This window comes from Callospermophilus lateralis, chromosome 18, assembly GCF_048772815.1.
Source record: "Callospermophilus lateralis isolate mCalLat2 chromosome 18, mCalLat2.hap1, whole genome shotgun sequence".
Classification (NCBI taxonomy): domain Eukaryota; kingdom Metazoa; phylum Chordata; class Mammalia; order Rodentia; family Sciuridae; genus Callospermophilus; species Callospermophilus lateralis.
The window spans coordinates 2,311,000-2,337,576 of record NC_135322.1 but is presented as its reverse complement, the minus strand read 5'-3'; the positions used below and the strand labels follow the sequence as shown (position 1 = coordinate 2,337,576).

Genomic DNA, 26,577 nt, shown 5'->3' with positions numbered 1-26,577 from the left:
TGTCCCTCTTTTTGTCTCTCTGCATTTGTCTTGTCATCACATCTGTTTTTCTCCATATCACATCCCCACCCCTGCTGGCCCCTGTCCCTGTCTCTATGACCTTCCTGCCGACCAGTCCCTCTTTTCTGTCTCAGCCCCTGCCTGCCCAGCACTCCGTGTCTCTCTCTCTCTCTCTCTCTCTCTCTCTCTATCTATCTATCTATCTCTCTCTCTCCCCTCACCCCTGCCTTTGGTGGTCCGCTGTTTCTTGCCTTCTTGTCAGTCTTCCTCTTTGTGTGCCTCCATCTCTGCCCGTCTGTGGGCTCCATCTCTCTCTCCATCCTTCCCTTCATCCTCTCCCCTCCTGCATCCCTGGCTCCTCCTGCATCCCTGTCTTCTCTGGCATCCTCTCTCTTCCTGCATCCTCCACCCCTCCCAGCATCTTCCTACCTCCTCTCCATCCCTCCAGCTCCCAGGCCCGCCCCTCGCCACCCCCTCCCCCCTCCGAAAGGGTTAACTTTGGGGAAGGGCCCGGAGTCCCCGGATGGTGATGTCAGCGTGCCGGAGAGAAAGGACGAGGTGGCGGGGGGAGGCGGAGAGGAGGAGGAGGCGGAGGAGAGAGGGCGCGTGGGGGGGCGGGGGGGACCTCGGCCTGCAGCATCCGCCGGCCCGCACCTCAGACCCCCCCGGCGCGGGGAGGCGCAGGAAGGGGGGGGCGGCCAGGGACCGGCTGGGGAGGGGGGGCCGCGCAGCCCCCCCGGGTCATGCTGACTCCCGGGGCCTGACCCCCCCCTGGGCCAGCCCCCCCTCCCCCAGCTCCGCGGCCCGCCGACGGGGGGGCCCAGCCCAGCCCCCTGGGGACCCCCGGAGAGGTGGGGAGCAGCCGGGGGGGCCGGGACGGAGCTGTCGCCGGCCCCCACCGGAGGAACGGGGCGACCGGCCGCAGGGGGGGCGGCCGGGGGGCTGGCCGGGCCGGAACCAAGGGCACCATGTCGTCTGGGGCCAAGGAGGGCGGTGGGGGCTCCCCCGCCTACCACCTCCCCCACCCACACCCACACCCACCCCAGCACGCCCAATATGTGGGCCCCTATCGACTGGAGAAGACGCTGGGCAAGGGACAGACAGGTGAGTCCAGTGGAGCGGATACCTGAGGCCTCCCGGCAGGGTGCAGGTAGGGGCAGCGGGAGGGACCTGGGTACTAAGAGGGCAAAGGCTGTCCAGACCCTTGGGTCCTTCATAGAAAAGGGACTTGGTGGCTAGACTTGCAGGTCCCCAGGATAGAGGGGGTGGGGACTCAGTGGGGGGGGGCGCCTGGAGGAGAGGAGGCTGGGGCCTGGACTCCTGGGTCTGAGGAAGGAAGAGGGGTCTGGACTCATAGGTTTGAGAGTTGGGGCCCAAATGCTGCAGCCCCACTGGGGCAGAGGTTGGAGGGGGTCCAGGTCACAGTGGGGACGGAGGCGGTGCGGATGTGGGGCTGGCTGGTTCTGGGAGCTCAGGCAGTGCTGCAGTACAGCCGCAGGCTGGGTGGAGGAGCTCCCATCCCCAGGAGCCTCTTTCCTCCACTGCCCTCTGATCTAGGGCCTGAGCTAAGCAGGCGGCCAGTTGGGGTGACAGGCATTGGGGGGTAGGCATTCGGCCCCTGCCGTGGCATGCTGCTCAGTGTGGAAACAGGAGGGAAAGGTGGCGAGGTGGGCTACGGAGAAGGTGCATCTCCCAGGAGGGGCCCTGGCAAGGGGAATCAGCCTTTGCTGTTGCTAAACACTGGCTGCTGCCCACTGCCTCCTTGCTGCTGGATGGATGGGAGTGAGATTGGTGCCCACGCCAGTGTCCCAGGGCAGTGGAGCAGGGTCCTTATGAAGCTAGGGTCAAAGCCTAAGACAGGAAGTGGAAAGGTCCAACCTCCAGATCCTGGTTCTAAGAGTGTGAAGATCTTGCTGACCTGAATTCCTGAGCCCTAAGGGGGAGGAAGAAGGGGTCAGGAAGCTGGACACCTGGTCTGAGGGAGGAGGGTGAGCTCTGGAGCCCTGGGTCTGGGGGAGGAGGGACTGCCTCTGTGGTTTGGGGAACTTAGGTCCTGGAGTTAAGGAATCTGGGAAGAGTAATGGGCTGGGACAGACATATCCTTGGAGTTTGTGTGATTTCACCTATGGCTGCTATCAAAACAAGATTGAAAAAGAATTGAGAAATCAGGTTTTGGAGATGCAAAGTCTGGAAGGTTTGGGGTAAGGGAAAATATGAGATCATATTCTTTGGGAGATGTCGGGTTTGCAAATGATTGATAGGCAGAGAACTCAAGGCATCGTGGGGTCATGAGAATAAAAGAGGTTCCATGGGGAAGAGAATGACGGAGACAGTGGAGAAAGAGAAGGTGTAAGGATGAACATAGGCAGGCATGCCTGAAGGTCAGGATTGGGGTGGGAGCCCAGGGGAGGCTGGTGGAGGGGACAGTCAGGTGGAGGGGAGAGGGAGTGGATGAGTGGACAGTCAGGACTGAATTGGGCCCATGGAGCGGGAGGGCTTGTGCTTTGTGGGGATGGCAGCTATGAGCCCGTGGGAGTTCAGGTCAGGGCAGTTCAGGCCTCTGCTAAACAACCTGCAGGGAAGGAGGAGGAAACAGAGTGGAGAAGGGGCCTAGGAACTGGAGGGAGAGGGCTGCAGAGAGCACCCCACACTTCTGACCTGCTCCCCCAGGGCTGGTTAAACTCGGGGTCCACTGCATCACCGGCCAGAAGGTTGCCATCAAGATTGTGAACCGGGAGAAGCTGTCGGAGTCAGTGCTGATGAAGGTGTGTGGTGGGACATCCTGTGGGCTGGGACAGGTTGGGAGGCCATGCTGACCTTGCTTTCTGCATCCTGGCCCTTAGGTGGAACGGGAGATCGCCATCCTGAAGCTCATCGAGCACCCTCATGTCCTCAAGCTCCACGACGTCTACGAGAACAAGAAATATTTGTAGGTATTTATAGACACCCAGCCCCCTTCTCCCTCCCCAAGTTGCCAGGGTGAGACCTCCAGAGAGGGCCTAGAGGAGCCTGGGCAAACTTGGGCTCTCAGACTGGATGCTACAGGCCCAGCCCCTGCCTTGCTGCAGGAGATTGCCCCAGGGTACACCTGCCAGCCCTTGGCACTCCTGCTGACTTGTGAGGGGCCTGGCCCTGGCAAAAGGACAGCAGGCCGAGTTGCTCTCCTTCCAAGCACGAGCCAGGCTACCCCTGGGCTTCAGACAAAGTGGGGCGTGTTCATGGTGGCATGGCCATAGACCTGAGTGACGGGGTGGAGCTGAGCCCCCCACTGATCCCCAGCCCCAGCCCCTCACGCTGCTGCACTACAGAGAATATTCTCTCTTGGGCATTTGGGTGCTGAAGCCAGAGCTCCTCACCAAGGCAGAGTCCCTTGTTGGCTAAGGCAGTAAAGCCAAGCCAAGCCCAGAGGAGCGTCCCAAACTCGCACACGCTCTGGAGCATGGAAGACCCCCCTCCCTTCCCTCAGTCCAGGTGCCATGGCTGGACACTCCAAAATGGGCCTGCTTAGGAGTTCTGAGTCAGTATCTCAAAGCTGCCCCCTGGAAAGGATGGGGCAGGATCCAGCTGTCCTGGCTCCAGAGAATGGACCTCTTTGTCTAGACTCTGGTGGCCCAAAGGACAGCTGGACTGGGCAGCAGTAGAAGGGACAGATCTCCTGCCCCTACCACCCAGTCCCCTGGATGCAGTGACTTCAATAGCCATCGGATGCTTGGGCTGGATTCCCCAGTCAGGATGCTACCCTGGCCCCCAATGCTCATGGGAATTGTAGTTCTCACGCCTCCTCAGGTGTGGAGATGGGAGGCCCATTGTCTCAGCCTGTGGAGTTACCACTCCCACTCCCTTGGCAGCCTTGGAGGAGGGCCCAGGGAGTTTGGGCTCCACCCTAGAATCTTAGCTGTCCTGGCCTTATTGAGCTTTTGGTTCCCAGGAGGTGATGGGAATTAGAGTTGTAACCTCTCAGAGCCTGATGGGATTTGAAGTCTTGAGACGCCAGGTGGCTGATGGGAACTGGCACTCTACATTCCAGAGACACGTGGGAGTTGGCAGTTTTTAACCTCACAGGCTCATGGGAGTGGTAGTCTGTCTACCAGTGGTGCACACTGCAATCGCGGCTGCCCAGGAGTGGATGAGAACCTGGGTCTCTTCATCTCAGAGGCTTCTGGGAGTTAGAGGGGTGACTCTCCAGGGTCTAAGGGTAGTAGGGCATTGATTTCCTAGGGGCCTCTGACCTCAGGTGCCAATGGAGCTGCCTTATCTCCTGAAACACCTAGGAGTCAAAGTGCAGCTCTTCCTCAAGTGGACATGGGAGCCTCTGCTGCCCAGGGCTAGTGGAAATGGTTTGGGCTTCCTAGAGACTAGTGGAAATGGGACTTCTTTGTCCCAGAGACTCGTGGGAATTGGAGTGTTTTCATTCCAGGGACTCATGGAATTGGGGCTCTCTGATTTTCAGGGGCCAGTGGAAGAGGGAGCCCAGGCCCTTGGGTCCTCCACATGTCCCTTCCAGCCCTCTGCCCACTTTGTACCCTCAGGTACCTGGTTCTGGAGCACGTCTCTGGAGGAGAGCTGTTCGACTACCTGGTCAAGAAAGGGAGACTGACACCCAAGGAGGCGCGGAAGTTCTTCCGCCAGATCGTGTCCGCACTGGATTTTTGCCATAGCTACTCCATCTGGTGAGGGGCAGTGTGAGGGGGAGGCTCCCTGGAGGTGCATGGAAGGGCTGCCCTGGGGCCACATAGGAGGTGGTGTAGAAGCCAGCGTGGTCAGCCCCAGAAGACCGTCTCTTCCCTTTTGTATATTCTTAAGACACAACTCACAAACCATATGGTTTATTTAAGTTTATTTAAGTTTACAGTTCAGTAGGTTTTTTAAAAATATTTCTTTAGTTGTTGTTGAACCTTTATTTTATTTATGTGTATTGGGTGCGGAGAATCGAACCCAGTGCCTCACGCATGCTAGGCAAGCGCTTCACCACTGAGCCACAGCCCCAGTTCAGTATTTTTTTTTTTTTTAAGAGAGAGAGAGAGAGAGTTTTGTTTTTTTTCTTTAATATTTATTTTTTAGTTTTTGGCAGACATAACATTTTTCTTTTTTTTGTTTGTTTGTTTGTTTTTTAAAGAGAGTGGGAGGGGGGGGAGAGAGAGAGAGAATTTTTTAATATTTTTTAGTTCTCGGCGGACACAACATCTTTGTTTGTATGTGGTGCTGAGGATCGAACCCAGGCCGCACACATGCCAGGAGAGCATGCTACCGCTTGAGCCACATCCCCAGCCCCCCCAGTTCAGTAATTTTAATGCATTTGCAGTGCCATGCATCACTGCTGTGTGACTTTACAATATGGACATCACCCCAGACCCACTAATTAGTCACTTCCCACTGCTGCCACCGGCACCCAGTCCCCTGCGTTTGTCTCAATGGCTTCACTCTTCTGAACTTTTCCTATAAATAGAATTACACAGCTTAGGCTTCATGTGTCTGGCTTAAGATGGTCCATGTTATAGCATGTCATGTGTTCCTTTCTGTGTCCAAGTAATATTCCATGGGATGGATGGGTCATCTTTATTTCTCCATTCATCCATTAGCAGGCCTTTGGGGTTTCCCCCTTCTTGACAGTATCAGGACACTCATGTCTAAGCTCCTGCATATGCCTGTGCTTTGGTTCTCCTGGGTACATTCCTAGGAGAACTGCTGGATGCTATGGTGACTCTGGTCTTCAGAGGGACTGTCAGGCTGCCTTCCACAGTGGGCCCCAGCCCTGCACATACTGACCAGCACAGTGGGCCCCAGCCCTGCACATACTGACCAGCACAGCGGGCCCCAGCCCTGCACATACTGACCAGCACCTGCTGTTTCTGTCCTTCGCTCATCGCCCTCCTAGTGGATATGAAGTGGCGCTCATCGTGGTTTTGCTTTGAAGTTTCATGATGATTCCTCATGTTGGCATCTTATTTCATGCTTACTGGCCATTTGTATATCTCTTTTTTTATTAATTTTTGTTATTTTGTTATACATGACAGTAGAATGTATTTTGACATGTTACCCATACATGGAGCATCACTTCCCATTCCTGTGGTTGTAGGTGATGTGGAGTAACACTGATGGTGTATTCACGTATGAATGTAGGAAAGTAGTGTCTGATTCAGTCCACCGTCTCTTCTATGCCCATCCTCCCTGTGTATCTTCCTTGGAGATATGTCTGTTCAGATTCTTTGCCCATATTTTAGCTATTTTTAAAAATATGTTCAGTCTTGGCTGGGCCCAGTGGCATAGGCTGAAATCCCAGTGGCTCTGGAGGCTGAGACAGGAGGATGGCAAGTTCAAAGCCACCCTCAGCAAAAAAGTGAGGCACTAAGCAACTCAGTGAGACCCCTGTCTCTAAATAAAATATAAAGTAGGGTTGGTGATGTGGCTCAGTGGTGGAGTGCCCTGAGTTCAATCCCTGGTACCTCCCCCCCAAAAAAAAATGTTTAGTCTTTTTTTTTTTTTAATATTTATTTTTTAGTTTTCGGCAGACACAACATCTTTGTCTGCATGTGGTGCTGAGGATCGAACCCGGGCCGCACGCATGCCAGGCGAGCACGCTACCGCTTGAGCCACATCTCCAGCTCAATGTTTAGTCTTTTGTAAAAATATTTTTTTAAGGGCTGGGTTGTGGCTCAGTGGTGGAGGGGTTGCCTACCATGTGTGAGGCACAGGGTTCAATTCTCAGCACCACATAAATAAATAAATAAAATAAAGTTCTTATGTCAGTCTGCAACTAGAAAAAAAAAAAAAAAATATATATATATATATATATATATACACACACACACATACACACACACATACACACACACACAATATACATTTTAAAAAAATAGTTGATGGACCTTTATTAGGGAATTGTAACAATTTTTTACTCTAGGAAGAAGAGATAACTCAAGGAATAACTTTTTTTTTATACTAGGAATTGAACCCAGGAGCACTTTACCACTGAGCTACATGCCCAGTCTTTCAATTTTTTATTTAGAGACAGGGTCTCACTGAGTTATTGAGGGCCTTGATAAGTTGCTGAGGCTGGCCTTGAACTTGTGATCCTCCTGCCTCAGCCTCCTGAGCTGCTGAGAGTACACATGTGCCACCCCCACCCCCACCCCCGCAACAACATTTTAAAATGTTGATGTGTTGATTAATTTTTTCTTTTATAGTCTTTTTTTCTGTACAGTTTTAGAAACCTTTCACTGAAGACCACTCAGATTTCCACCCGTGCTTTCTTCTAGAAGTTGTAGGTTCAGCTTTTTTCCCTTTCCCTTTCTTCTTCTTTTTAATTTTTTTTTAATTTTTTTTTTTTTTTTGGTAACACGGATTGAACCCAAGGGTCCTTAACCTCTGAATTTCAGCTCTAGCCCTTTTTATTTATGTATGTATTTATTTTGAGACTCACTGAGTTGCTTAGGGCCTCTCTAAGTTGCTGAGGCTGGCCTTGAACTTGTGGTCCTCCTGTCTCAGCCCCAAGCTGCTGGGATCACAGGCCTGTGCCACCATGCCCGGCTCTAGGTTCAGCCCTTCATTTATGTCTGGTAAATGGTGTGAAGTAAGGGGTGGAGTTCGTTTTTTGGCATATGAATGTCCACAGGAGGAGATCACCTTTTCCTCACTGAATTGTCTCCAGTCCCCAAAACAAGATAATAAATACACAGCATTTTTATGATTACCTAAAGTGCAGAGAGGAAACCCTCACCTTCTAGCCTCCTTGGTTTGCACTCCATCCCCTTGGGATGTTCTGGAGGTGGAGTGGACATCAGGGTGGAGGGGCTGACACTTGGGGTAGAGCTGATGGTTTTAATAAGCCCCTCCTTGCTAACCCAACGCGGTCGACCCTGACATCCAGGACTCTGGCCTCTAGGCGGCGGTGTTCGCTGAACACTCAGCCTGACCTGGTACTGGACTTTTCCAAATAGGAACTGCTGTCCTACAGCCCCCTCTCCACTCCCAGACACTGACCTTAAGCCTTAAGAGTCGCCCAGGATTGGGAGGGTCCTGAGGGAGGGATGACCAGGTTGGGATGGAAGGTTTTTCTTTATTCAGTGTGGATATATTTTGACATTTTGAAGAAGCAGCTCAATATTCACCCTATTAACCTCAAAACATCTCCCTTTGCACCTGCTTAAATGAGAGTGCATAGAATGATACCACGTCTGGGATCACCTGCAAAATGTCCCTGGGGAGGTGGCCTAGATGAGGTCAGGTTGGCCAGTGAGGTACTGACCAGCAGGCCAGTTGGGTGCATGGGGCAGCTTTAGACTTTGGGGAATGTTGTGATTGTCCTAAAAAGGTGCCAGAAGTGTCCCATTTGGAGCTAGTGAGTGGGGCCTGGGCTTCCTGGGAGGCAGCGAGGCTCAGCTCCACCTGCCTGTCTCAGCCACAGGGACCTGAAGCCAGAGAACCTGCTGCTGGATGAGAAGAACAACATCCGCATAGCGGACTTCGGCATGGCGTCCCTGCAGGTGGGGGACAGCCTCCTGGAGACCAGCTGCGGGTGAGTGGGGTGGCTCCTGGGTCCCTGGGGAGGGGCTGGGGCCACCCGAGGCTCACTCTGCTCTCGCTCTCAGGTCCCCCCATTATGCATGTCCGGAAGTGATCAAGGTGAGTGAGGGGTAGGTGCGGGGGCAGGGGTGCGGGGGGCGGGGGAGCAGGGGCAGCGGGGAGGGGACCGAGCTCAGCCCTTCTCCTTCCAGGGGGAGAAGTATGACGGCCGCAGGGCGGATATGTGGAGCTGTGGCGTCATCCTGTTCGCACTGCTTGTTGTAAGTGTCCCTCGCTGCTTCTGCCCAACTCTGGAACAGTCCTGCCCGGCGGGGGGCGGCGGGGGGGTGGGGGGGGGGAGCCGAGAACCTCAAATCCATCCTTGCCTCTGGGGGTATCTCCCAGAGATACCGGTGGTGGGAAGGTGTGCACCAACCAACAGATCCAGGTCCTGGAGCAGCCCTCTGTGCCCCAGCTGGCCTTCCAGCCACGGGACTGTGGAGGGTTGAGGGAAGTCCCCAGAAGGGAGGAGGCACCCAGGCGCAGCTGCAGGGCTTGGGACAGGGCTGTTCCTGGCTGGGTCCCGGGCACTGTAGTCTTGTAATAACTGGTGTCGTGGGACTGGGGGCTGCCAGGGGCTCCTAACACAGGGCTTTGCACCGCTCTTCCCTCTGCCCAGGCCACTTCCGTCCCTGCTGGCTCTGCTGCTCACCTAGTAAACATGTAGACTTTTCAAGCCCTCAGCTCCATGGTCACTTCTCCCAAGAGTTTCCCTTGGCCTCTGCACCCCCGTGAGGTCACAGCCCCTGCAGTCAGCAGTGTCTTTTTCCTGGCAACTGTCAGTGTCACTGTGTTTCCTGCACAATGCTTTCATCCATGTCCCCCTTCCTTTCTCTCTCTCAGAAGCTCCCAAGGCCGGGGCCCATGTCAGGCCTTTATTCTTTGTATGATTTGTTGTTTTGTCGGCTGATCTTTGCAACCCCAGGGCTGGTACCTGTGAACCCTGACGTATGCAGCGTGCATCAATAAGTGAGCTGCTCTGTGCAGGCACATACCGCTCAGCAGTCCAGAGAGGGGAAGTGGCCGGCTCAGGGCACACAGCTGATCAGTGGCAGGCCTGGGATCAACCTCTGGTGGCTTAACCACTAGGCTTTGTGGCCAGCACCACGGGGAGTGAGGCCAGTCGGGCACTGCCTTCCTGGGGCTCAGAGCCCTGTGGGGGAACAGCAGAGGCCCCCGGGCGGCCATCTAAGTGCACCCACGCACTCTGCCTTCTACAGCCAGTGGTGAGAGGCCAAGTTCAACTCTGCTCCCTTCCCTTGGGCAAGCACTTTCCTCTCCCAGCCACACAGTGGGAATCATCCTGTACCTGCATCGAGAGGGTTTTAGTCCAGTGCTGCACACTGAGCCGGGGGGGTGGCGCTCAGTGATCATGAATGACCGTGGTTTGCCATCATCAGGGAAGCACAGGTTGCATAATGCAAATGCACCTCTCAGAGCTTAGCTGTAACCCCAAATCAGCACCTGAGGACCTCTGGACATGCACAGAGCAGAGATCTGAGTGGCCCAGCCCCCACCCGCTGCAGGAGCCCAGTCAAGGCTGACCCGGGACCTGTTTTGGCTCTTACCCTGTACACAGTCCGTCCCACAATCTCTTTGCGTTTTGTGGCTTTTGTTGACTTCCCTGTTTATCTTGGCCCCCGAGCACCATTAGGCGATGAGCCTCTCAGGGAACGCCTGTGTCGGAGGAGCTTCCTGCAGGTGTGACAGTGCCCATGGCCATCAGCTCAGTGTCAGTGAAACAGCATGTATCAAAGGTGTCTGGGAACGGACACACACAAAGGCAAGCTAAGGGAGGGGCTGCCCGTCAGAGCCTGGTTCCCCCTCACTGAGCCACCTTCAGGGTGGCTTCCTAGAGCACAGCCGTGAGGGTCAGCTGTGTGGTCACTGTTTCTTTTTCTTTCTTTTTTTTTTTTTAATTTTTGTTTTATTTATTTCTTTAGTTATGTGGTGCTGAGAATCGAACCCAGTCCCTCACATACGTGAGGCAAGCTCTTAACCACTGAGCTACAGCCCCAGGCCCTCCTGGCAGGATCATCACGTCCTTGTCACAGAGAGGTCGAAACTGAGGCTCCATACTATGCATTAGGCTCCGGGGCCAAACCCAGGCTTCCTGACCCCAAGGGTGGCATCCAGGGCTCCCCCTCCTGCCTGCACACACCCTGCGCTGTTTGTCCACAGACTCCAGTACTGGGGCAGCTGGGCACTTGGGACACATAGGAAAGCCCTCGGGTTCATGGTCTTCTCCAGCCAGTGCTTGCTTCTTGTCTTTGACACCACACTAACGCCCGGCCCTGCTGTGCCTCAGATCCCTACCCTGCTCCGCACCTGCGTCCCCACCTGACTCACTCCACCGGTCCATTTGTTCACTGTCTCTTCCTCCAAATGCAACTGCTGCTCACTCAGCCACTGCTGCTTGGTACCTGGGCGTGTGTGTGGCACCTGCCACTGTCCCAAGCAGAGCTGCATGCAGGAAGGATGTGGTCTTGTCCTCTGTGCCATCTCTAGTGAATTGGCCAGGAGTGGGGATACGCAGGGTGCAGTTGTTGGATGTGTAATAACAGCCCGTGGGTGTGGAAGCCCCACTGTGAGCCCTGCGTTGTACTGAGCAGCTCATCTGACACCGTCCCTGAGGCGGATAGTGTCACTGCCCACTGCTGTTTCCAGAGAAGTGGTGCTACCTCCCAAGGCCACACAGCTGTCAGCAGCAACACAAATATGCAAACAAAGGTGGGCACCAGCAACCACACTGGCTGCTATGAACTGCCTCTCTGTGAGGCCCCTGTGACCCACTGCCACCTACCTCTGCGGTGCCAGCCCTGCCTCTCCTCAGTCACTCTTGTCACCTGTGGCCCTTATGCATGCCTTCCTGGGCACACGCTCTTCCTTTCTCTTTTGGTATCCTAGGGCTGCTGTAACAGGTCACCACAAAATAGGTGTAGGGATACCTTCCAGCAGTTCTGGAGATCAGAAATCCAAACTCAGGGAGTCAGCAGAGCCACGCTCCCCCATAGGGCTGGACAGGACTCCTGCCTCACCTCTTGAATGATGGTGTTTATCATCGTCACAGAAGGGGTTGTCCCCCTCCCAGGAGGACACTGGTTACTGGATGGTCTCTGCTTCAGGGGCTCCTTCCGTGAGAAGCCACACTCACTACTGTCACAGGATGGCTGTTGCTCACTGCCCTGGTCTGTAGTGTGACCTCTAGTAGGGCAGGGGCTCATTTTGTTCACTGAGGGACCCTGGCTGGACACAACACGAGTTCACCTTGCCATGAATAAATGAATGAACGAACTAATGAAGAGTATCCTTCCCAAAACTGGAGTGGGGAGAAACCTGCATTCAAGGAATAGCCCCAAAGCTGCATCCCAGCCTCCGGAGCGCTGGTGCCTGACTGCCCCTTGTGAGGGCCCGCTCTTCTGTTGAGCACAGTGCATCCGTTGGCCTGGGGCCAACCGCCGAGCTTCTCTGTGCCTCAGTTTCCCCGTCTGCAAAGCAGACCTGTGCTCGAGGTGGAGGTGAAAAGCAGATGCGCCTCGAGTGCTGAGACCCTCACAAATCCTGAGCTCTGTGTAAAGGGTTCTGTTATGTCTCGCGCAGGGGGCTCTGCCCTTTGATGACGATAACCTCCGCCAGCTTCTGGAGAAGGTGAAACGGGGCGTCTTCCACATGCCCCACTTCATTCCTCCAGACTGCCAGAGCCTCCTGAGGGGGATGATCGAAGTGGAGCCGGAAAAAAGGCTTAGTGTGAGTTGCGGGGACCTGCAGAGATGTGCAGTGGAGGGCGGAGACAGCATCCCTAGAGGAGTCACAGAAGGGGGTTCATGGATTTGCCATTAATCCTTGGGGTGATGGGGAGCGGGTCGCTACCTGAGCCGCAGCCAGAGGTCCACAAAATCCGCACCTTGAAACGGCAGAGGAGGGAGTGCAAGGTTGGACCAGGGAGCCCCTGGCAGAGGAAGGGCACATGCACTGACTGGCCGGGGCGAGAGGAATGGCACTGCGCATGGGGCAAGCTCCTAGTGGGGCCTCCGGTGTGCAGAGTGATGCTTAGTCGCCACTAGGTGGAGAAATATATGGCATCCTGACCCTGGCGGGCATGGGCATGGTCAGCGGTCTTTCCCAATCAACTTTTAATTGCACACCTACTGTGTGCACACCACCTCACTTCTGCTTCTCTGCAATTCCTCCTCACAGCTGGAGCAGATTCAAAAACATCCTTGGTATCTGTGAGTAAGGGGCAACAGGACAATTGGGTCTCTGGGGAAGGAAAGGATAGTGGCCAAAACAGGGGGCGAGAGGGTGGGGTATCTGCTACAGTTCCTGAATGACAAAGGACTAGGGACTCAGACTTCTGGGAGCTGGGGGAGGAGGCCGCAGGTGGAGAAGGGGCTTGGGGCTCAGCCTGGGTCAGGGAGGTGGGGCTGGGGACCCAGGGCGTTGGGATCCTGAGAGAGGAGCAGGCTGAAGCCCGGGACTCTGCGTCTAGGATGAAGAAGGCCCCATCGCGAATACCAGTTTCCGGATAATGTCTCTCCCCATCTCCAGGGGCGGGAAACACGAGCCAGACCCGTGCCTGGAGCCAGCCCCAGGCCGCAGGGTAGCCATGCGGAGCCTACCTTCCAATGGAGAGCTGGATCCCGACGTTCTGGAGAGTATGGCGTCACTGGGCTGCTTCAGGGACCGCGAGCGGCTGCACCGCGAGCTGCGCAGCGAGGAGTAAGACCCTTTTGCCCCTGGTGCGCGCGTAGATCGAGCTGCTGCAGTTCCCGCAGCGCCGGCAGGGGGCGCCGGGGCCTCGTGCGCACGAGGACCCCAAAGAGCGGGTGTGCTTTACAGCTCCGGCGTGGGAGTCCTGAGATCGGCCTGGAAAGTATTAGATGGGAAGTAAATAGATGCGGAGACAGGCCCGGACAGCGCCTTCCCTATGTAGTAGTACTTACAAGCACTTATTAAGAACCCAGGCGTTAGGTATTATTGTTATCAGAGTTTTACGAAACTGTCGTGCACAGAACCGTGGCAGACCAACCCTACTGATACCCAGAAACCCGCACCACAGGCCTAATTGCTGACTGAGCTGAGCCCCAAAAGCCACTGCAGTTGAGGGGATGCCGATTTCTGACCTCAGCTCTCTTCTCACCTCCTCCCTCCTCCGACTTAGGGAGAACCAAGAAAAGATGATATATTACCTGCTGTTGGATCGGAAAGAGCGATATCCCAGTTGTGAGGACCAAGACCTGCCTCCCCGCAACGATGTTGGTGAGAAGGGACCCGGGATTCCGGAGGGAGGAAGCCACTGCAGGCCTGGGCTTCTGGACTTACACAGCTGGACGCTTAGGAAGACCCTTTTCTGCTCTGAGCCTGCGTTTCCCCACCTGTGCATACAAGGCAGTTATATAAGTGCTGTGTACCGCTGGCCAGATCCAGCCACTGACTGGGCTGAAACTCTTGGCCCTCAGACCCGCCACGAAAGCGTGTGGACTCCCCAATGCTGAGTCGGCACGGGAAGCGAAGGCCCGAGCGCAAGTCCATGGAAGTGCTGAGCATCACGGATGCTGGGGGTGGTGGCTCTCCGGTGCCCACCCGACGGGCCTTGGAGATGGCCCAGCACAGCCAGAGGTGGGAGTGCCCGCCCTCTCCAGGAGGACACCAGGTCCCCGGGTGTGGAGGGGGTACAAGTTCTAGACCCCACTCAGCCTCAAGTGTGGTGTGTGCTAGGGACAAGGCACCTCCCTCTCTGCACCCCCTTTCCTCATCTGGAAGGACTGTGGAAGTGAGAGAGAGAGAGAGAGGAAGTCTGAGCCTTTTGAAATCCTCTCAACCTTTTTTTTTTTTTTTAATCTATTCTGGAAACAGATCCCGCAGTGTCAGTGGAGCCTCCACGGGTCTGTCCTCCAGCCCTCTAAGCAGCCCAAGGGTAAGGCCAGGTCCCCAGGGAATCCAGAGAGGTCTGGCTGAATCACTGTGTAGCAAAACTTGAGCAGCAAAGATGACAATCCGATGCAGCCTCCTAGTCCCTGGAGGGACAGAGGCCCAGGCGTCATGGAAGTCACATGGCCATTCCCACCTCCTTAGGATTGGGTTTTGGGTGTGTCTAAAGAGTTCATTTATTTACTTAGAAGAAGTTAACAGCGCTCACTGTGTGCCAGGCTTTGCCAGAGCACGTGGAGACTGTCCCTGCGCCGGGCCTCAGCCTCCGGGAGGGAACTCCCAAGACTAGAAGCCCCTGGCGGGTGGGCGGTTGCGGGCGGTGCGCCAGCGCCTCCTGGGAGTTGCAGGTGGCCCTCACCGGCCCGCTCCTCCGCAGAGTCCAGTCTTCTCCTTCTCGCCGGAGCCTGGGGCTGGAGATGAGGCCCGCGGCGGGGGCTCTCCAACTTCTAAAACGCAGACGCTGCCTTCCCGGGGCCCCAGAGGCGGAGGCGCCGGGGAGCAGCCCCCGCCCCCCAGTGCCCGCTCCACGCCCCTTCCCGGGCCCCCAGGCTCCCCACGCTCTTCTGGGGGTACCCCCTTGCACTCACCCCTGCACACACCCCGGGCCAGCCCCACCGGGACCCCGGGGACGACGCCGCCTCCCAGCCCGGGCGGTGGCGTCGGGGGAGCAGCCTGGAGGAGTCGTCTCAATTCCATCCGCAACAGCTTCCTGGGCTCCCCTCGCTTCCACCGGCGCAAGATGCAGGGTACGGGTCTCCTCCAGGACGCTAGGGCTGGGGGCGCCGCCTGCTGAGTCCCAAAGTGGGGAAGGCGGGAGGTCTGAACAGCTGATCCCTGGGGATCTCCCGGAAGAAGGCTGGCTTCGCAGGTTCTGGGAGCCGGTGAAGGGGATTCTGAGCAGAGGTGCAGGTGTTGAGAGAGGAGGCCAGCTTCCAGCCTTGGAGGAGGAGCTCACCTGATGGACATGCCCATCTTGCTCTGGCTCCCTTCCCATTAGTCCAGGGCTGGCAAGCCGCCCCAGGTGCAACTGTGGCTTTATCGGAGAATTCTCCCTCCTAGGTTGCTTGGGTGTGGGGTTTAGCTGTGGGAGACTAATGCGTATCCACTCCAGTCTGGAACCCCCTGGGAGGAGGTGGCTGCTGGCCATCAGGGTGATGGATGGACAGGTGTTGACCACGTTCCCTCCTTTTCCCTGTCCAGTCCCCACTGCTGAGGAGATGTCCAGCCTGACCCCAGAGTCCTCTCCAGAGTGAGTGGGACTGGGAAGGGGAGAGTGGGGCAAGGGGGTGCTCCAGAGTGAGTGGGGTGGGTAGGGAAGCGTGGGACTTCATTCCCCTGTGCCCTGCTCCTGCTGTCCCCCATGCAGGCTGGCAAAACGCTCCTGGTTCGGGAACTTCATCTCCTTGGACAAAGAAGAACAGATATTCCTCGTGCTGAAGGACAAACCTCTCAGCAGCATCAAAGCGGACATTGTCCACGCCTTCCTGTCGGTGAGGGCTGCATCCAGCCTGGCCTCTCAGAGCCACAGAGCCTGGTGGCCATCCCAGACTGCCCTGACTTCTGGGGCACACAGGGTTCTTTTTCAGTCGGGTTTGCTCAGTGTGGGGCAGGGAGGCAGGAAAGGGTTCTTGTGCCCAGAGACCTGTAGGTTCAAACCCAGATGACAGTTTCCCAGGCAGCCAGGGAGGATTGCCATCCCCCTGCCACCAGGCCTGAGATGGCAGGAGGAACTACTTTTCCCAACAGGCTTTGGGGCTGTCTCCTGCCAGAGTGCAGGTCTCTGCTCAGGGTGCTCATGGTGTTTGGAGTCTCGGGCGGTGGCTGTCAGTAGTACTTGTGGAGGGAGGGAGCATGGATCTCTCTTGGTCTTAGAGCCTGGGGCTGTGGCATAAATATCAGTCTTCATAAAGCTGGGATTCAGCTGATCAGCTGAGTACCACAATTACTCTAGGTTCTAGGGCAGAAGAAACCACGGTGCCAGCAAGCAGTGGCGCCTCCCAAGGCCTTTCCTGCGGCTCTTCCCCTGGTGGCTCAGGGGACTTGTTCTCCTGGAGCACAGACAGTTGTAGGGTAGACACTCACTCCATCCTGGGTTGCCTTTCAGATCCCCAGCCTGAGTCACAGTGTGCTGTCCCAGACCAGCTTCAGGGCTGAGTACAAGGCCAGTGGTGGTCCCTCCGTCTTCCAGAAGCCCGTCCGCTTCCAGGTGGACATCAGCTCCTCTGAGGGTCCAGAGCCCTCCCCCCGCCGGGATGGCAGCAGTGGCGGTGGCATCTACTCCGTCACCTTCACTCTCATCTCTGGTGAGTCAGCAGGACTGCTCCCTGTGTTCCGTGTGTGTAAGATTTTTAGATAGGAGAGTGGGCCAGGAGGGCAGCCAGAGGGAGAGGGCGTCGCCGCTCTGAGCTCCTTCTCATACAGACCCCCACGTCCTTCTCTTCCCTGGGGAGAGTTTGCAATGTAAAAAATGAGTGCATCGTTGGATGGAAGTTCCCCAGCAGCCTCTGGGGTGTTAGCAGTCACCCATATTACAGAAGAGAAAACTGAGCCCTGGAGAGGTAAATGGACTTGACCACACCACACAATAAGCTGGGCAGAGCTGGGGCTCAACCTTGGCCTCCTGACCTCATGGTCCACAGTAGAGTTTTTTATACGACTTTAAGATCCTAGATGAGATGAAGACTAGGCATGCTGCCCTTAAAGATCAGTCCCGAAGCAGCACAGACATCACAGCCAATGGCAGCAGTCTCCCTGCTGAGTCTGGCTGCAGCCATGGCCAATCAAGAGTTGTTCAAGAGATGGAAACCACAGGAAGGCCTTGCTCCAGCTGGCTTGGTTCCTGATCCTCACTGTGGGAGCTTGGATAACAAGGGCCATCTCTGTTTGCTCTCCTCATCGCTGATCTTAACTGCACACCAGGAGAGAGAGAGAGCTCCAGAGGTTTCTAAAGCAGGCTGCAGGGGAACCCTGGGTGCCCCGACACTGGAAAGAATTAGAGCCCTTTTTTTTCCTCCCCCTAAGACTAATAGGCAGAACTTTCTTCACTTTATTTTTTTTTTTTCTCCCACTCATTTTTCTCATGTGTCTGGCTCTTCAAGGCCTCAACTAGAAACAAATAAGCAACAGCGTCTATTTAAATAGAAACCCACACCTGTTGTTATTTTAAGTTGAGGGTGTCTTAGTTTGAACAGTTCTTTAAATAGCAAGGTAGAGACCCATTTGCAAACCTGGTTCTATGCTGTCCCCACAGAGTGGGGGAAGCTGAGGCTTAGAGGAGTCTTTGCTTGGTGGAGAGGCTGGGCTTTGCAGCCAGGAGGGCTTCCCTACCCTCCCAAGTCAGTGCTTCCTGTCGCCTGCCCCCAGGTCCCAGCCGACGATTCAAGCGCGTGGTGGAAACCATCCAGGCGCAGCTGCTGAGCACTCACGACCAGCCCTCTGTGCAGGCCCTGGCAGGTGGGTGGCAGGGCCCGTGGGTGGAGGCAGACAGGGCCTCAGGGTGAGGAAGCCAGCCCACCTGTTGGGCTTCTTGGCCCTCGATGTGCTGAGGCCTTGCCTTCTGAGCAGGTTCCCGCAGGCTGAGGCCAGAGAAGGGACCCCTGGCACCTGAATGCTAGCCTCCGGAGTAGCCATGCAGCTGGGGGCAGGGGAGCATCCTGGCACAGAGGTTCTGGGCCTCTGCTCTGCAGGACGCGCCCGCCATCCTGGTTTCCCTGGCACTGATGGGAGGTTCTGGGATGCGAGACTCTTAGTTGGAAACTGGGACAAATTGATGGTCCTCTTTGCAGGACTCAGATGTCACTGGCATTCGAGGATTCAGGCCTCAGCTGGCCCTGTTGCTAGGGCCTAGTGGTCTGTAGCAATCAGGGGGCGGGGCAGAGGCCAGGCCTCCCTCTGCAGGATTTGTTGCCAAAACGTCTTACTCTGTCTTACTCCCTTCCAGCCGAGATAAGAAAATACCATAGGTGACTCTGAAACAGCAGAAATGCATTGTCCCAGTCTGGAGGCTGGAAGTCCAAGAGGAAGGCACTCACACACTCAGTGCCTGGCTGGCGTCCCTGGCTCTTAGATGGCGCACCCTCAGTCCTCACTTGAGGGAAAGAGCAGGGGAGCTCCCCAGGTCTCTCACAAGGGCACCAACCCCATTCACATAGTCTCCGCCCCCATGACCTGGTCACCTCCCAAAAGCCATTTCCCTATACCATCACTTTGGGGTTGGGACTTCAGCAGACGAATCTGGGGGACACACCATTCACACAGATGTGCCTACCGTGGTACTGGTGAGGACGGGAGCTCCCGCTCAGGAAAGCAGGTCCCATTCCTGAGGCACTATGGCCTCTCCTGGACAGGGGTCCCATGAGACAGCAAGTGCAGGTGCCAGGCACACCATGGCCACCAGGGGACAGTCGCTTGCCCTGGGGAAGTCTGGCAGCAGGAGCCTCACAGGTCTCTCTGCTCCTTCCCAGCCTCTGTCCCCTGCCCCATAAATGGAAATAGGCAAAGGAGACCCAGCAATGGGGCAGGAGCCATGGTGGCCTTGTCCCTGGAGAATGCTGGGTCCCAGGGTCAGGTCTTTGCTCTGGGACCTGAGACTCTTGATGGGGTGTCTTGCTTCTGGGTTAATAAGCACCGTTAACAAATGGCATTTACTGAGTTGATGTTGGGGTGACCAAGGGCCACCATGCCTCCTGAGGCTCTAGGTACAGCGTAGGCTTGCCTTCTGCACCCGCTAGAGCCTGCCTATGCTGCTCGGCCCATGGCCCCTTCCTGTGTATTCAGAGCCCATGACACTATGCTGACCCTGACATTAACTGGAAAAGGTTCTTTTAAGGACTCATGTGGCCAAGTTGCATCTCCCCAGAGAATCCAAGATGATTTCCCCACCCGAGGTGCTTCACCTTAATCCAGCTCACAGTCTCTTCTGCCCCATGGGGTAGCATAGTCACAGGTTCTGGCATTAGGATGTGGACATCTTTGGGGGGCAAGCCTTGAACAGTGCCCCAGGGAGGATACCTGGCAGCATCTGCAGGCATCTTTAGTTCTCTCAATTTGGGGGCAGGGAACACTAGTGGTGTCCTGTAGGCAGAGATCAGGGAAGCTGCCTCGCAGCACAGGGTTATCTAAGCCCTAAATGTCAATCATGCCACGCTGGTGCACACCAGCAATCCTTAGCTACTCTGGAGGCTAGGGCAGGAGGATCTCAAGTTCCAGGCCAGCCTGGGCAACTCAGCAAGACCTTTTGCAATTTAACAAAACCCTGTGTCAAAATAGAGAATTTTTTAAAAGGCTGGAAGTTGGGCATGGTGGTGCATGCCTGCAATCCCAGCAACTCAGGAGGCTGAGGCAGGAGGATCTCAAGTTTGAGGCTAGCTTCAGCACCTTAACAAGGCTCTAAACAATTTAGTAAGATGCTCTCAAAAAAAAGGTGGGTGGGGTGGGCTGGAGACCAGCTCAGTGGTAAAACACCCCTGTGTTCAGTCCCCTGCACCACACATTCACACACACAATGCCCAGTCAGAAATCCTGTTCTCCTTGTGGGTGCTAGGGGGGACCAGAGGGAAAATTAGGCCCATTGGTCCTGTTGCCTCAGCAACCAGGGGTCCCAAGATGGCCCACCTTTCTTGTAAAGATAATAGGGTGCCCTGGAAGCAGAGCTTCATGGGTTTGCTATGGCAATGAGGCACCTCCCCTTCCTGTCCCCAGCCATCAGCGTGTGTTAGAGGAACCTGGTCTCCATCAGGGACCTCAAATAATGTTTCAGTCCCCCATGGAAATGGCTAGACTACCACCCTGCCATCAGCATCTCCACTCAGTCCCCAGAGCAAGTAGCCTCCATCTGGGAAGGCCAAGTCCCACACGGGGTGGCATGAGTCAGGACGCCCAACCAGGAGGGCCTGGGACCCCCAAGCAACTTGCAGTGGCCCCCCAGCCCCATGCCCATGGAACTAGCCAGAGGTGAGGGTGACTCTGACCAGTGTTGCCCCAGCAGCTGCCCCTGAGAGTCACCTGAAGCTGAAGGGGCCCAGGCCTCACTGGGACTAACTGGACCATTTCCAAAGCCACATGGGCTGCCGGGTGCATCCCCACCTAGGAAAGCCAGGATGCGTCCCCTTGGCAGCCACATCAGGAGCTTGAAGTCCCACAGATGGAGAATGTGATTCCGCCCCAGCAGGATCTTGGGGCTCCTGAGACCAGCTGTTGGGAACCTCAGCCCTGGTCCAGTAGCCCTGGAACCCCACAAAACCTCTTCCTCCCTCACAGACGAGAAGAATGGGGCCCAAACCCGGCCTGCCGGTGCCCCACCCCGAAGCCTGCAGCCCCCACCCAGCCGCCCAGACCCCGAGCTGAGCGGCTCTCCCCGCCGAGGCCCCCCCAAGGACAAGAAGCTCCTGGCCACCAACGGGACCCCTTTGCCCTGACCCCAGGGGGCCGGGGAAGGAGGGGAGCCCCCTCCACCCCCCTTCCCTGCCCCCCAACTGTGAATCTGTAAATAAGGCCCAAGGAGTATGTTGGGAGGGGGGACACAAGACCGGCCTTGCCCTGTAGGGATGGGGCTCCCGGGCCATACCCAGCGGGGGGTGGGTTCTAGGGGGAAAAGGGATGGGGAGCCGTTTCTATTTTATTTATTGATTAATTTATTATTTTATTTATTGATCAAACTCTGTGGGTGGGGTGGGGGAGGGATGGGAGCTGGTTGGGGTGGCTTAGCAGATCCGGACAGGGCCCTCTGTCCCTGTGTGTCCCCAACTCCTCATTCCTGGGCCCCTCCTCCCCTGGTCCTTCACCCCCGACCCCCCATCAACCTTCTGTACGGATTTGCTCTCCGGAAGGAATTCTGGTTTCGCGTGAGCCTGCCTGCGTCCGTGTCTCTGATTCCACCGGCGGCAACAAGAACCAATAATAAACAGCCTCCATCAGGGACAGCTGGCTGGCCTTGGCCTCGCTTCCTGGGTGCCCGGATGGCAGGACAGGCGGGCACCAGCATGTTGGCTCTGACTGGTTGCTCCAGGCCCCCACATGCACACATCCACTAGGCTCCAGGACAGGAGTGGTCAGCAGCTCCCAGAGCCAGCTGGTCCATCTTGGTGGGAGGAACCAGGGATTGGCCTGTTCTTTCTCCTCCTGTAAGGGTGGGGCCCAGTCAGAGAGCCTGCTACAGCTGGACTTGCAGGGATACAGGGGAGCCTGGCGGGGGACTGAGGTCCTGCCGAGGCTGAAGGCTCAGGCTGCAGCTGTCCAGGCTGGAGAAGTCCACAGCGAAGAGGCCAAAGAGTGTGAAGAGCAGCATGGCCACGGCCCACTCACAGATAGCTGAGGCAGAGCGCGGCGGCCAGAAGTAGAGGATGATCACTTTGCACCAGAGTCAAGGGCCACACGGCTACCAAGAAGAGCCCAGGCACCAGCTCAGCCGCTGTGGGACTGAGGGCCAGGCCGAGGCCATCTCTGGTGTCTCTCATGAGCTGTTCGTCCTGCCGTGACTTGAATGGCAGGCCAGCTGCTCCCCACTCAGCTCAGATTCTCGCCTCCTTCTCCAGACCCAAGTCCTCCCATCCCCACTCTCCATCCTTGCATGTAACCTCTGGTTAAAGTGCACACGAGTTCCTCAGGCCTGTTTCTGTCCCGCTGACCCTTCCTGATTCCATGACAGCTCTGCCATTTCCCCGCCTTCTGGCAGGACACCATTGCTGCGACCTCCAGGTGTTCCCCACCAGGCTCCGGCTGTTCACAGCTTGGCCCAGACATCCTCTCCCACCTCACCCACAGCCCCCCACAACCGAATCTCCCCCAAGCCCGTTCTCCCCTTGTTCCTCCACCTTGGCCAGCTGGTCCCCTCTCTCTACCCGTCCTCTCAAAGCCCCACCCCTCCCCTTCTCTGGCTCTCCAAACCCAACTCCTTAAAGCCTCTTTCCATACCACCAGCCCACGCAGCCTCGGAGCTCCAGCCGCACAGGGAAAGTTCTTGTTTCCTAGAACCTCTCCCACTGGAGCCCCCTTCTCCTTTGTATCAAATATAGCTCCAACCTGCCCCTCCTAGATCAGCTTAGGTGTCTTTCCATTCACTCAAGGATTTCCGAATTCCTTATGTGCCAGGCAGTGGGATCAGATGGTAAATATGGCGACATCCCTCGCCCTGGGAGTCTCATACAAGTCAGGTGGGAGTCCTCAAGCAGAACGTGCTTCCCCAGGACTGACCCTGTTTCATGGGCTTTCCATGGCTCCCGTCACTCAGGCCTGCCACCCCTCGTCTTGGAGATCCTGAGCTCCTGGCCTGACCAGCCTCCTCATTCCTTTTCCTCAGCTGATTTTCCACTTCTGCACACACCTGTTCCTCCTCCAACTTCCCAGCTGGGACAAACATCTGCAGGACCAGCCTTAGATTCTCAGACCCATCTTGAGAGACTTCTAGCTCTTATCCCTCTGGGCTGGCTGTCTATGGCTCCTTCCCGCTCCCTGCGACCAAACTGATTGGCAGCCCTGGTTTTGAAGATTCCAAGGGACCAGCTGGATCTTACCAACAGGGCTCCAGCAAGGGCATAAACCAGGTCCCGCAGGCTGGAGTTGCTCATCCCGCTGCCCTTCTGGGAAGGGAGATGGCCGTCTCACCTGAGCACCTCCTGCAGCCAGCCGCCCTTCCAGCCTGCTCACTGACGAGAGGCTCCTGCTGTCTCTCCATGCCCTTGAACTCCCTATCAGAATTACTCATGATGATAAAGGATATGGACCCAGGCTCAGAGGGACGGGACCCACCCAGAGGTGTGCCAGGCTGCTGGAGCGTGTCTGCTTCTGGGGTGACTCAGAAATGAGCAGGACTGAGTCTCCCGCAGAGGCATGCTGGCAAACGCTTAACACCGGCATTCCTTGGAGCATTTGGCAAATATTCTGGTGTAAGTGCTCTCACCACGGCCACTTCAAGACACTTCCCTGAAGCCACAGAACTCAGAGTTGGGAAGAGAGGTGCAGCCCGTCACTGACTCCTCAGACCTTCACCACGGGCTTTGGTCAAGAGCCTCCCCTGCCTCAACCTGCCTCCATTCTCAGACACCAGCACCATGCCTGGCTCGAGGCGGGGCCCAAACAGACTGTTACTAAGATGTCATGCTCCCGGGACTACTGGCCTCCCTGCGTGCCAGGCACAGATCTCAGCACCTCACATGCACTGTCCTCCTCACTCCTCACAATCAGGTGGACCTGTTCTTCCTGCGCTTGGTAAGTGAGGACACAGAGGCATGAAAGCAGCAGCGGAATTTTCCCCCAGCTAACACCTGGAGGAGAAGGGACCCACTCCAGGCCTTCTGACCTTGAAGCCAGCACGTTCTGTCATGATCCTGTGGGAGACTGAGGCCCGAAGACAAGGACATCCTCGGCAGCACATAGCAAGGGCGCAGAAAATTGACCCCATGCCCTGCCACCCCCCCATGCCAATAAGGATACTGGCCACTGTGAGGATGGAGCAGAGGCTGCAGAGGGTCAGGCGCAGCAGCCAGATCCAGGGGACTCCAGGCTGGGGCTGGTCCTTCATCCGCCAGGACAGAAGGAGCTGCAGCCAGAAGTAAAGGTTGCCCATTATGAAGGCGAGGAAGGCCCCCACTAGGTGTATGGGCTTCTGATGTTTTTCCTGGGGGAACAGAGGAAGGAAAGGTGAGAGGAACACTGTGACAGCCGGAGGGTGATAACAGAGAGGGGTCCTTGACCAACCCAAGATCTGCCAGACAGATGGCTTTCGACCAGGGACCTCGGCTATTGTCAGCTCCACAGGGCAGGTGCTTAAATCTGTTGCTCGCTACTGTAGCCTCAATGCCTAGAACAGTGCTTGGCACAAAGTAGATGCTCAGGAAACAGTGGAATAAATCTTGCATTCTCAAAAGGGGCAGGGACAGATATTACCTCCCAGGAGGTAAAAATTTGTTCTTGAGGGTGAAAAATTCCATCAATGGTTTGTGACTTACAGCAGATATATATGTTAAAGTTTTTAAGCATTAAAAATTTTGTTGGGGGAGGAAAAAAATTGGGGAAATGTTTAAAATGACTCCTTAGGGAAGCAATATAATAATAATAATAATAATAATAATAATAAAGTAATAAATTGAGGAACGCAGGCTTTAATGAGTGAGTGAATGAACTGCTATGCAAATGAGATGGGGAGAAAGCCTCTTGTCTGAACAGCCTGTGTTCTCTCCCCAGCTCCCATTATATCAGCAAGACAGGCTGGGTTTCAGGAACATGACAGTAAAATAAAATAGCAAAATAAATCACTACAATTTCTTTTTATCATTGGTCCATTCATTTATTCTACAAATATCTACAGAGCTTTGTAACTGTGGGTTCTAGAGTCTACAAATCTAGGTTCATTTAGGTCCAGCAAGGACAAGCTGATTTGAAAGCGCTAGCATAGGACCCCAAGGACCTACCTAGAGTTCTGGGGGTAATGACAGAATTAACATCCTCCTACAGAGGGAACACTCAACAGCTGGGCCGACCACGAAGAATGTGTGAACCGAAGTAATTTCACGATTAAACCAGGGGTTGGCACAAAATTATCCCAGCCTCCTGGGGTTCCACAAGTTTGCCCGACAATGAGCCCGCAAACGCCCCATGCAGACCGCCGCCTCCCTGACTGCGGTGAGCGCGGAAACTACATGTCCCAGGAGGAATTGCGACTGCGGCTTCCGACGCCGGCTGCCGGAGGCCGTGGCGAACGCTGGGAATTGTAGTCCACAATGGCCGGCCCCGGAGGGGTTCCCTGGGCGCCCGCTGCATCTCACCTGGAAGTTGCCTACTATGGACGTCCCTAGAGCACAGAGGAGTCCCAACCACAGGATCGACTGGTTATGACACGTTGCGACGCCCCAGTCCCGGAGCTGGTGGTAACGCACAATGCAGATCCAGGCAGCTGGGAGGACAGGGCAGTGGGCTGGAGTCCCCACCTAGGGGAGATGGTGGAAGGGCAGGACACGGGAAAGGGCGAGGGGACAATTCCCGGATTTCAGGGAGGAGAGCTGGGGCCGGACCCTGGGTCGGAGGGAGGAGGACTGGGGACTGCCTTGTTTGGTTGGGGCTTCAGAGACTGGCGAGGCTGGGGAGTACTGACCCATGGCAGCTCCCGCATTGAGCAGCTGGCTGAAGAGGCAGCTCTGAGGGGGGTCGGATCCACAGACGCTGTGAAAGGTAAAGGGCCGTCCAGTGGCTCCTCCAAGGCAGAGCCCATGCTTTCCTCCTGCAGGCCATAACTACCTGATGAAGGGGAAGCCTTCCGAGAGGTCCACAGACCTGTTGGCCACCGAGATTCCAAACCTGAGGTGGGAGGAGCACACCAAAGTGAGTAAGGGACTTTCAAGCACAACTTTTCTTTCTTTCTGTTAACCAAACAGCTCATTCTGTTAACAAAACACGCCAGAACTTCTAGACCCGTCCCCCCTCAGACCCAGGGTCCAGGCCCAGCCAACCCCCTCAGACCCAGGGTCCAGGCCCAGCCTCCTCCCTCAGACCCAGGGTTCAGGCCCAGCCTCCTCCCTCAGACCCAGGGTCCAGGCCCAGCCCCCTCCCTCAGACCCAGGGTCCAGGCCCAGCCTCCTCCCTCAGGCCCAGGGGTCCAGACCCAACCTCCTCCCTGAGACCTGGGATGGGGGGTCCATCTGGTCTCTGACACTCACACGATCCAGACACCAGCAATAGCCCAGAGTGCCAGGAAAGCAGGCAGAAGGGACAGGTAGCCCCGCATGCTGGGCTCTGCAGAGGAAGGAGAAGGGCTGGGCCTGGGGCCGGCAACCTCTCTGCTTGGCGAGGGAGGAAGCAGCGCTCAGGTGTGTGGACGGAGACCATCCGGCTCTGAGACCCTTTGGCTCCCAGGCAGAAGTAATGGGCAGGGGTCTAAAGGAGCCAGTGAAGCCCTAGCCCTGGGCCCTGTGGCTACTTCCCATGGCTTTCAGTCCTTGGCCCCTCCCCAACCCTGGTCTCTCCTGGTCTTCTCCCTTCCCCCACCTCCAGGCCAGGGCCCTGGCCTTACCCAGTCCCTCTCCTTCTGGAACTCCCTCTGTAGCTTGGGGCTGGTGAGACTTTAGGGAAGGGATTCTGGGTGGGGCAGGGGCA

General features: G+C 56.2%; 2 protein-coding genes across 2 annotated transcripts; one reads left to right on the top strand and one right to left on the bottom strand.

Moving 5' to 3' along the window:
- The first annotated feature begins 968 nt into the window (after positions 1-968).
- Positions 969-20,909, top strand: Brsk1 (BR serine/threonine kinase 1). The gene is made up of 19 exons (XM_076839587.1): positions 969-1,104; positions 2,671-2,765; positions 2,844-2,929; positions 4,530-4,670; positions 8,399-8,515; positions 8,589-8,622; positions 8,715-8,783; positions 12,163-12,309; positions 12,760-12,791; positions 13,111-13,281; positions 13,724-13,821; positions 14,022-14,181; positions 14,419-14,479; positions 14,870-15,239; positions 15,694-15,742; positions 15,860-15,983; positions 16,598-16,796; positions 17,857-17,946; positions 20,752-20,909. The coding sequence occupies exons 1-19, from the start codon at positions 969-971 to the stop codon at positions 20,907-20,909; spliced, it is 2,337 nt and encodes a 778-aa protein (XP_076695702.1).
- A 428-nt stretch (positions 20,910-21,337) lies between these two features.
- On the bottom strand, positions 21,338-26,209 carry Tmem150b (transmembrane protein 150B). The gene is made up of 6 exons (XM_076838662.1): positions 26,142-26,209; positions 25,723-25,782; positions 25,580-25,647; positions 25,254-25,381; positions 23,923-24,106; positions 21,338-21,840 (listed from the first exon to the last, which is right to left on the bottom strand). The coding sequence occupies exons 1-6, from the start codon at positions 26,207-26,209 to the stop codon at positions 21,644-21,646; spliced, it is 705 nt and encodes a 234-aa protein (XP_076694777.1). The 3' UTR covers positions 21,338-21,643.
- Between the last annotated feature and the right edge of the window lie 368 nt (positions 26,210-26,577).

Bases quoted from the DNA above. Each gene is read 5' to 3' on its own strand.
- Brsk1 (XM_076839587.1), top strand. From the start codon at position 969: ATGTCGTCTGGGGCCAAGGAGGGCGGTGGGGGCTCCCCCGCCTACCAC. The intron at 2,930-4,529 runs GTAGGTATTTAT...TTGTACCCTCAG, and splicing joins TACGAGAACAAGAAATATTT to GTACCTGGTTCTGGAGCACG. The intron at 16,797-17,856 runs GTGAGTCAGCAG...GCCTGCCCCCAG, and splicing joins CACCTTCACTCTCATCTCTG to GTCCCAGCCGACGATTCAAG.
- Tmem150b (XM_076838662.1), bottom strand. From the start codon at position 26,209: ATGCGGGGCTACCTGTCCCTTCTGCCTGCTTTCCTGGCACTCTGGGCT. The intron at 25,783-26,141 runs GTGAGTGTCAGA...CTCCCACCTCAG, and splicing joins ATTGCTGGTGTCTGGATCGT to GTTTGGAATCTCGGTGGCCA. The intron at 21,841-23,922 runs GTATCCTTATTG...TCTGGTGCAAAG, and splicing joins CTCCATCCTCACAGTGGCCA to TGATCATCCTCTACTTCTGG.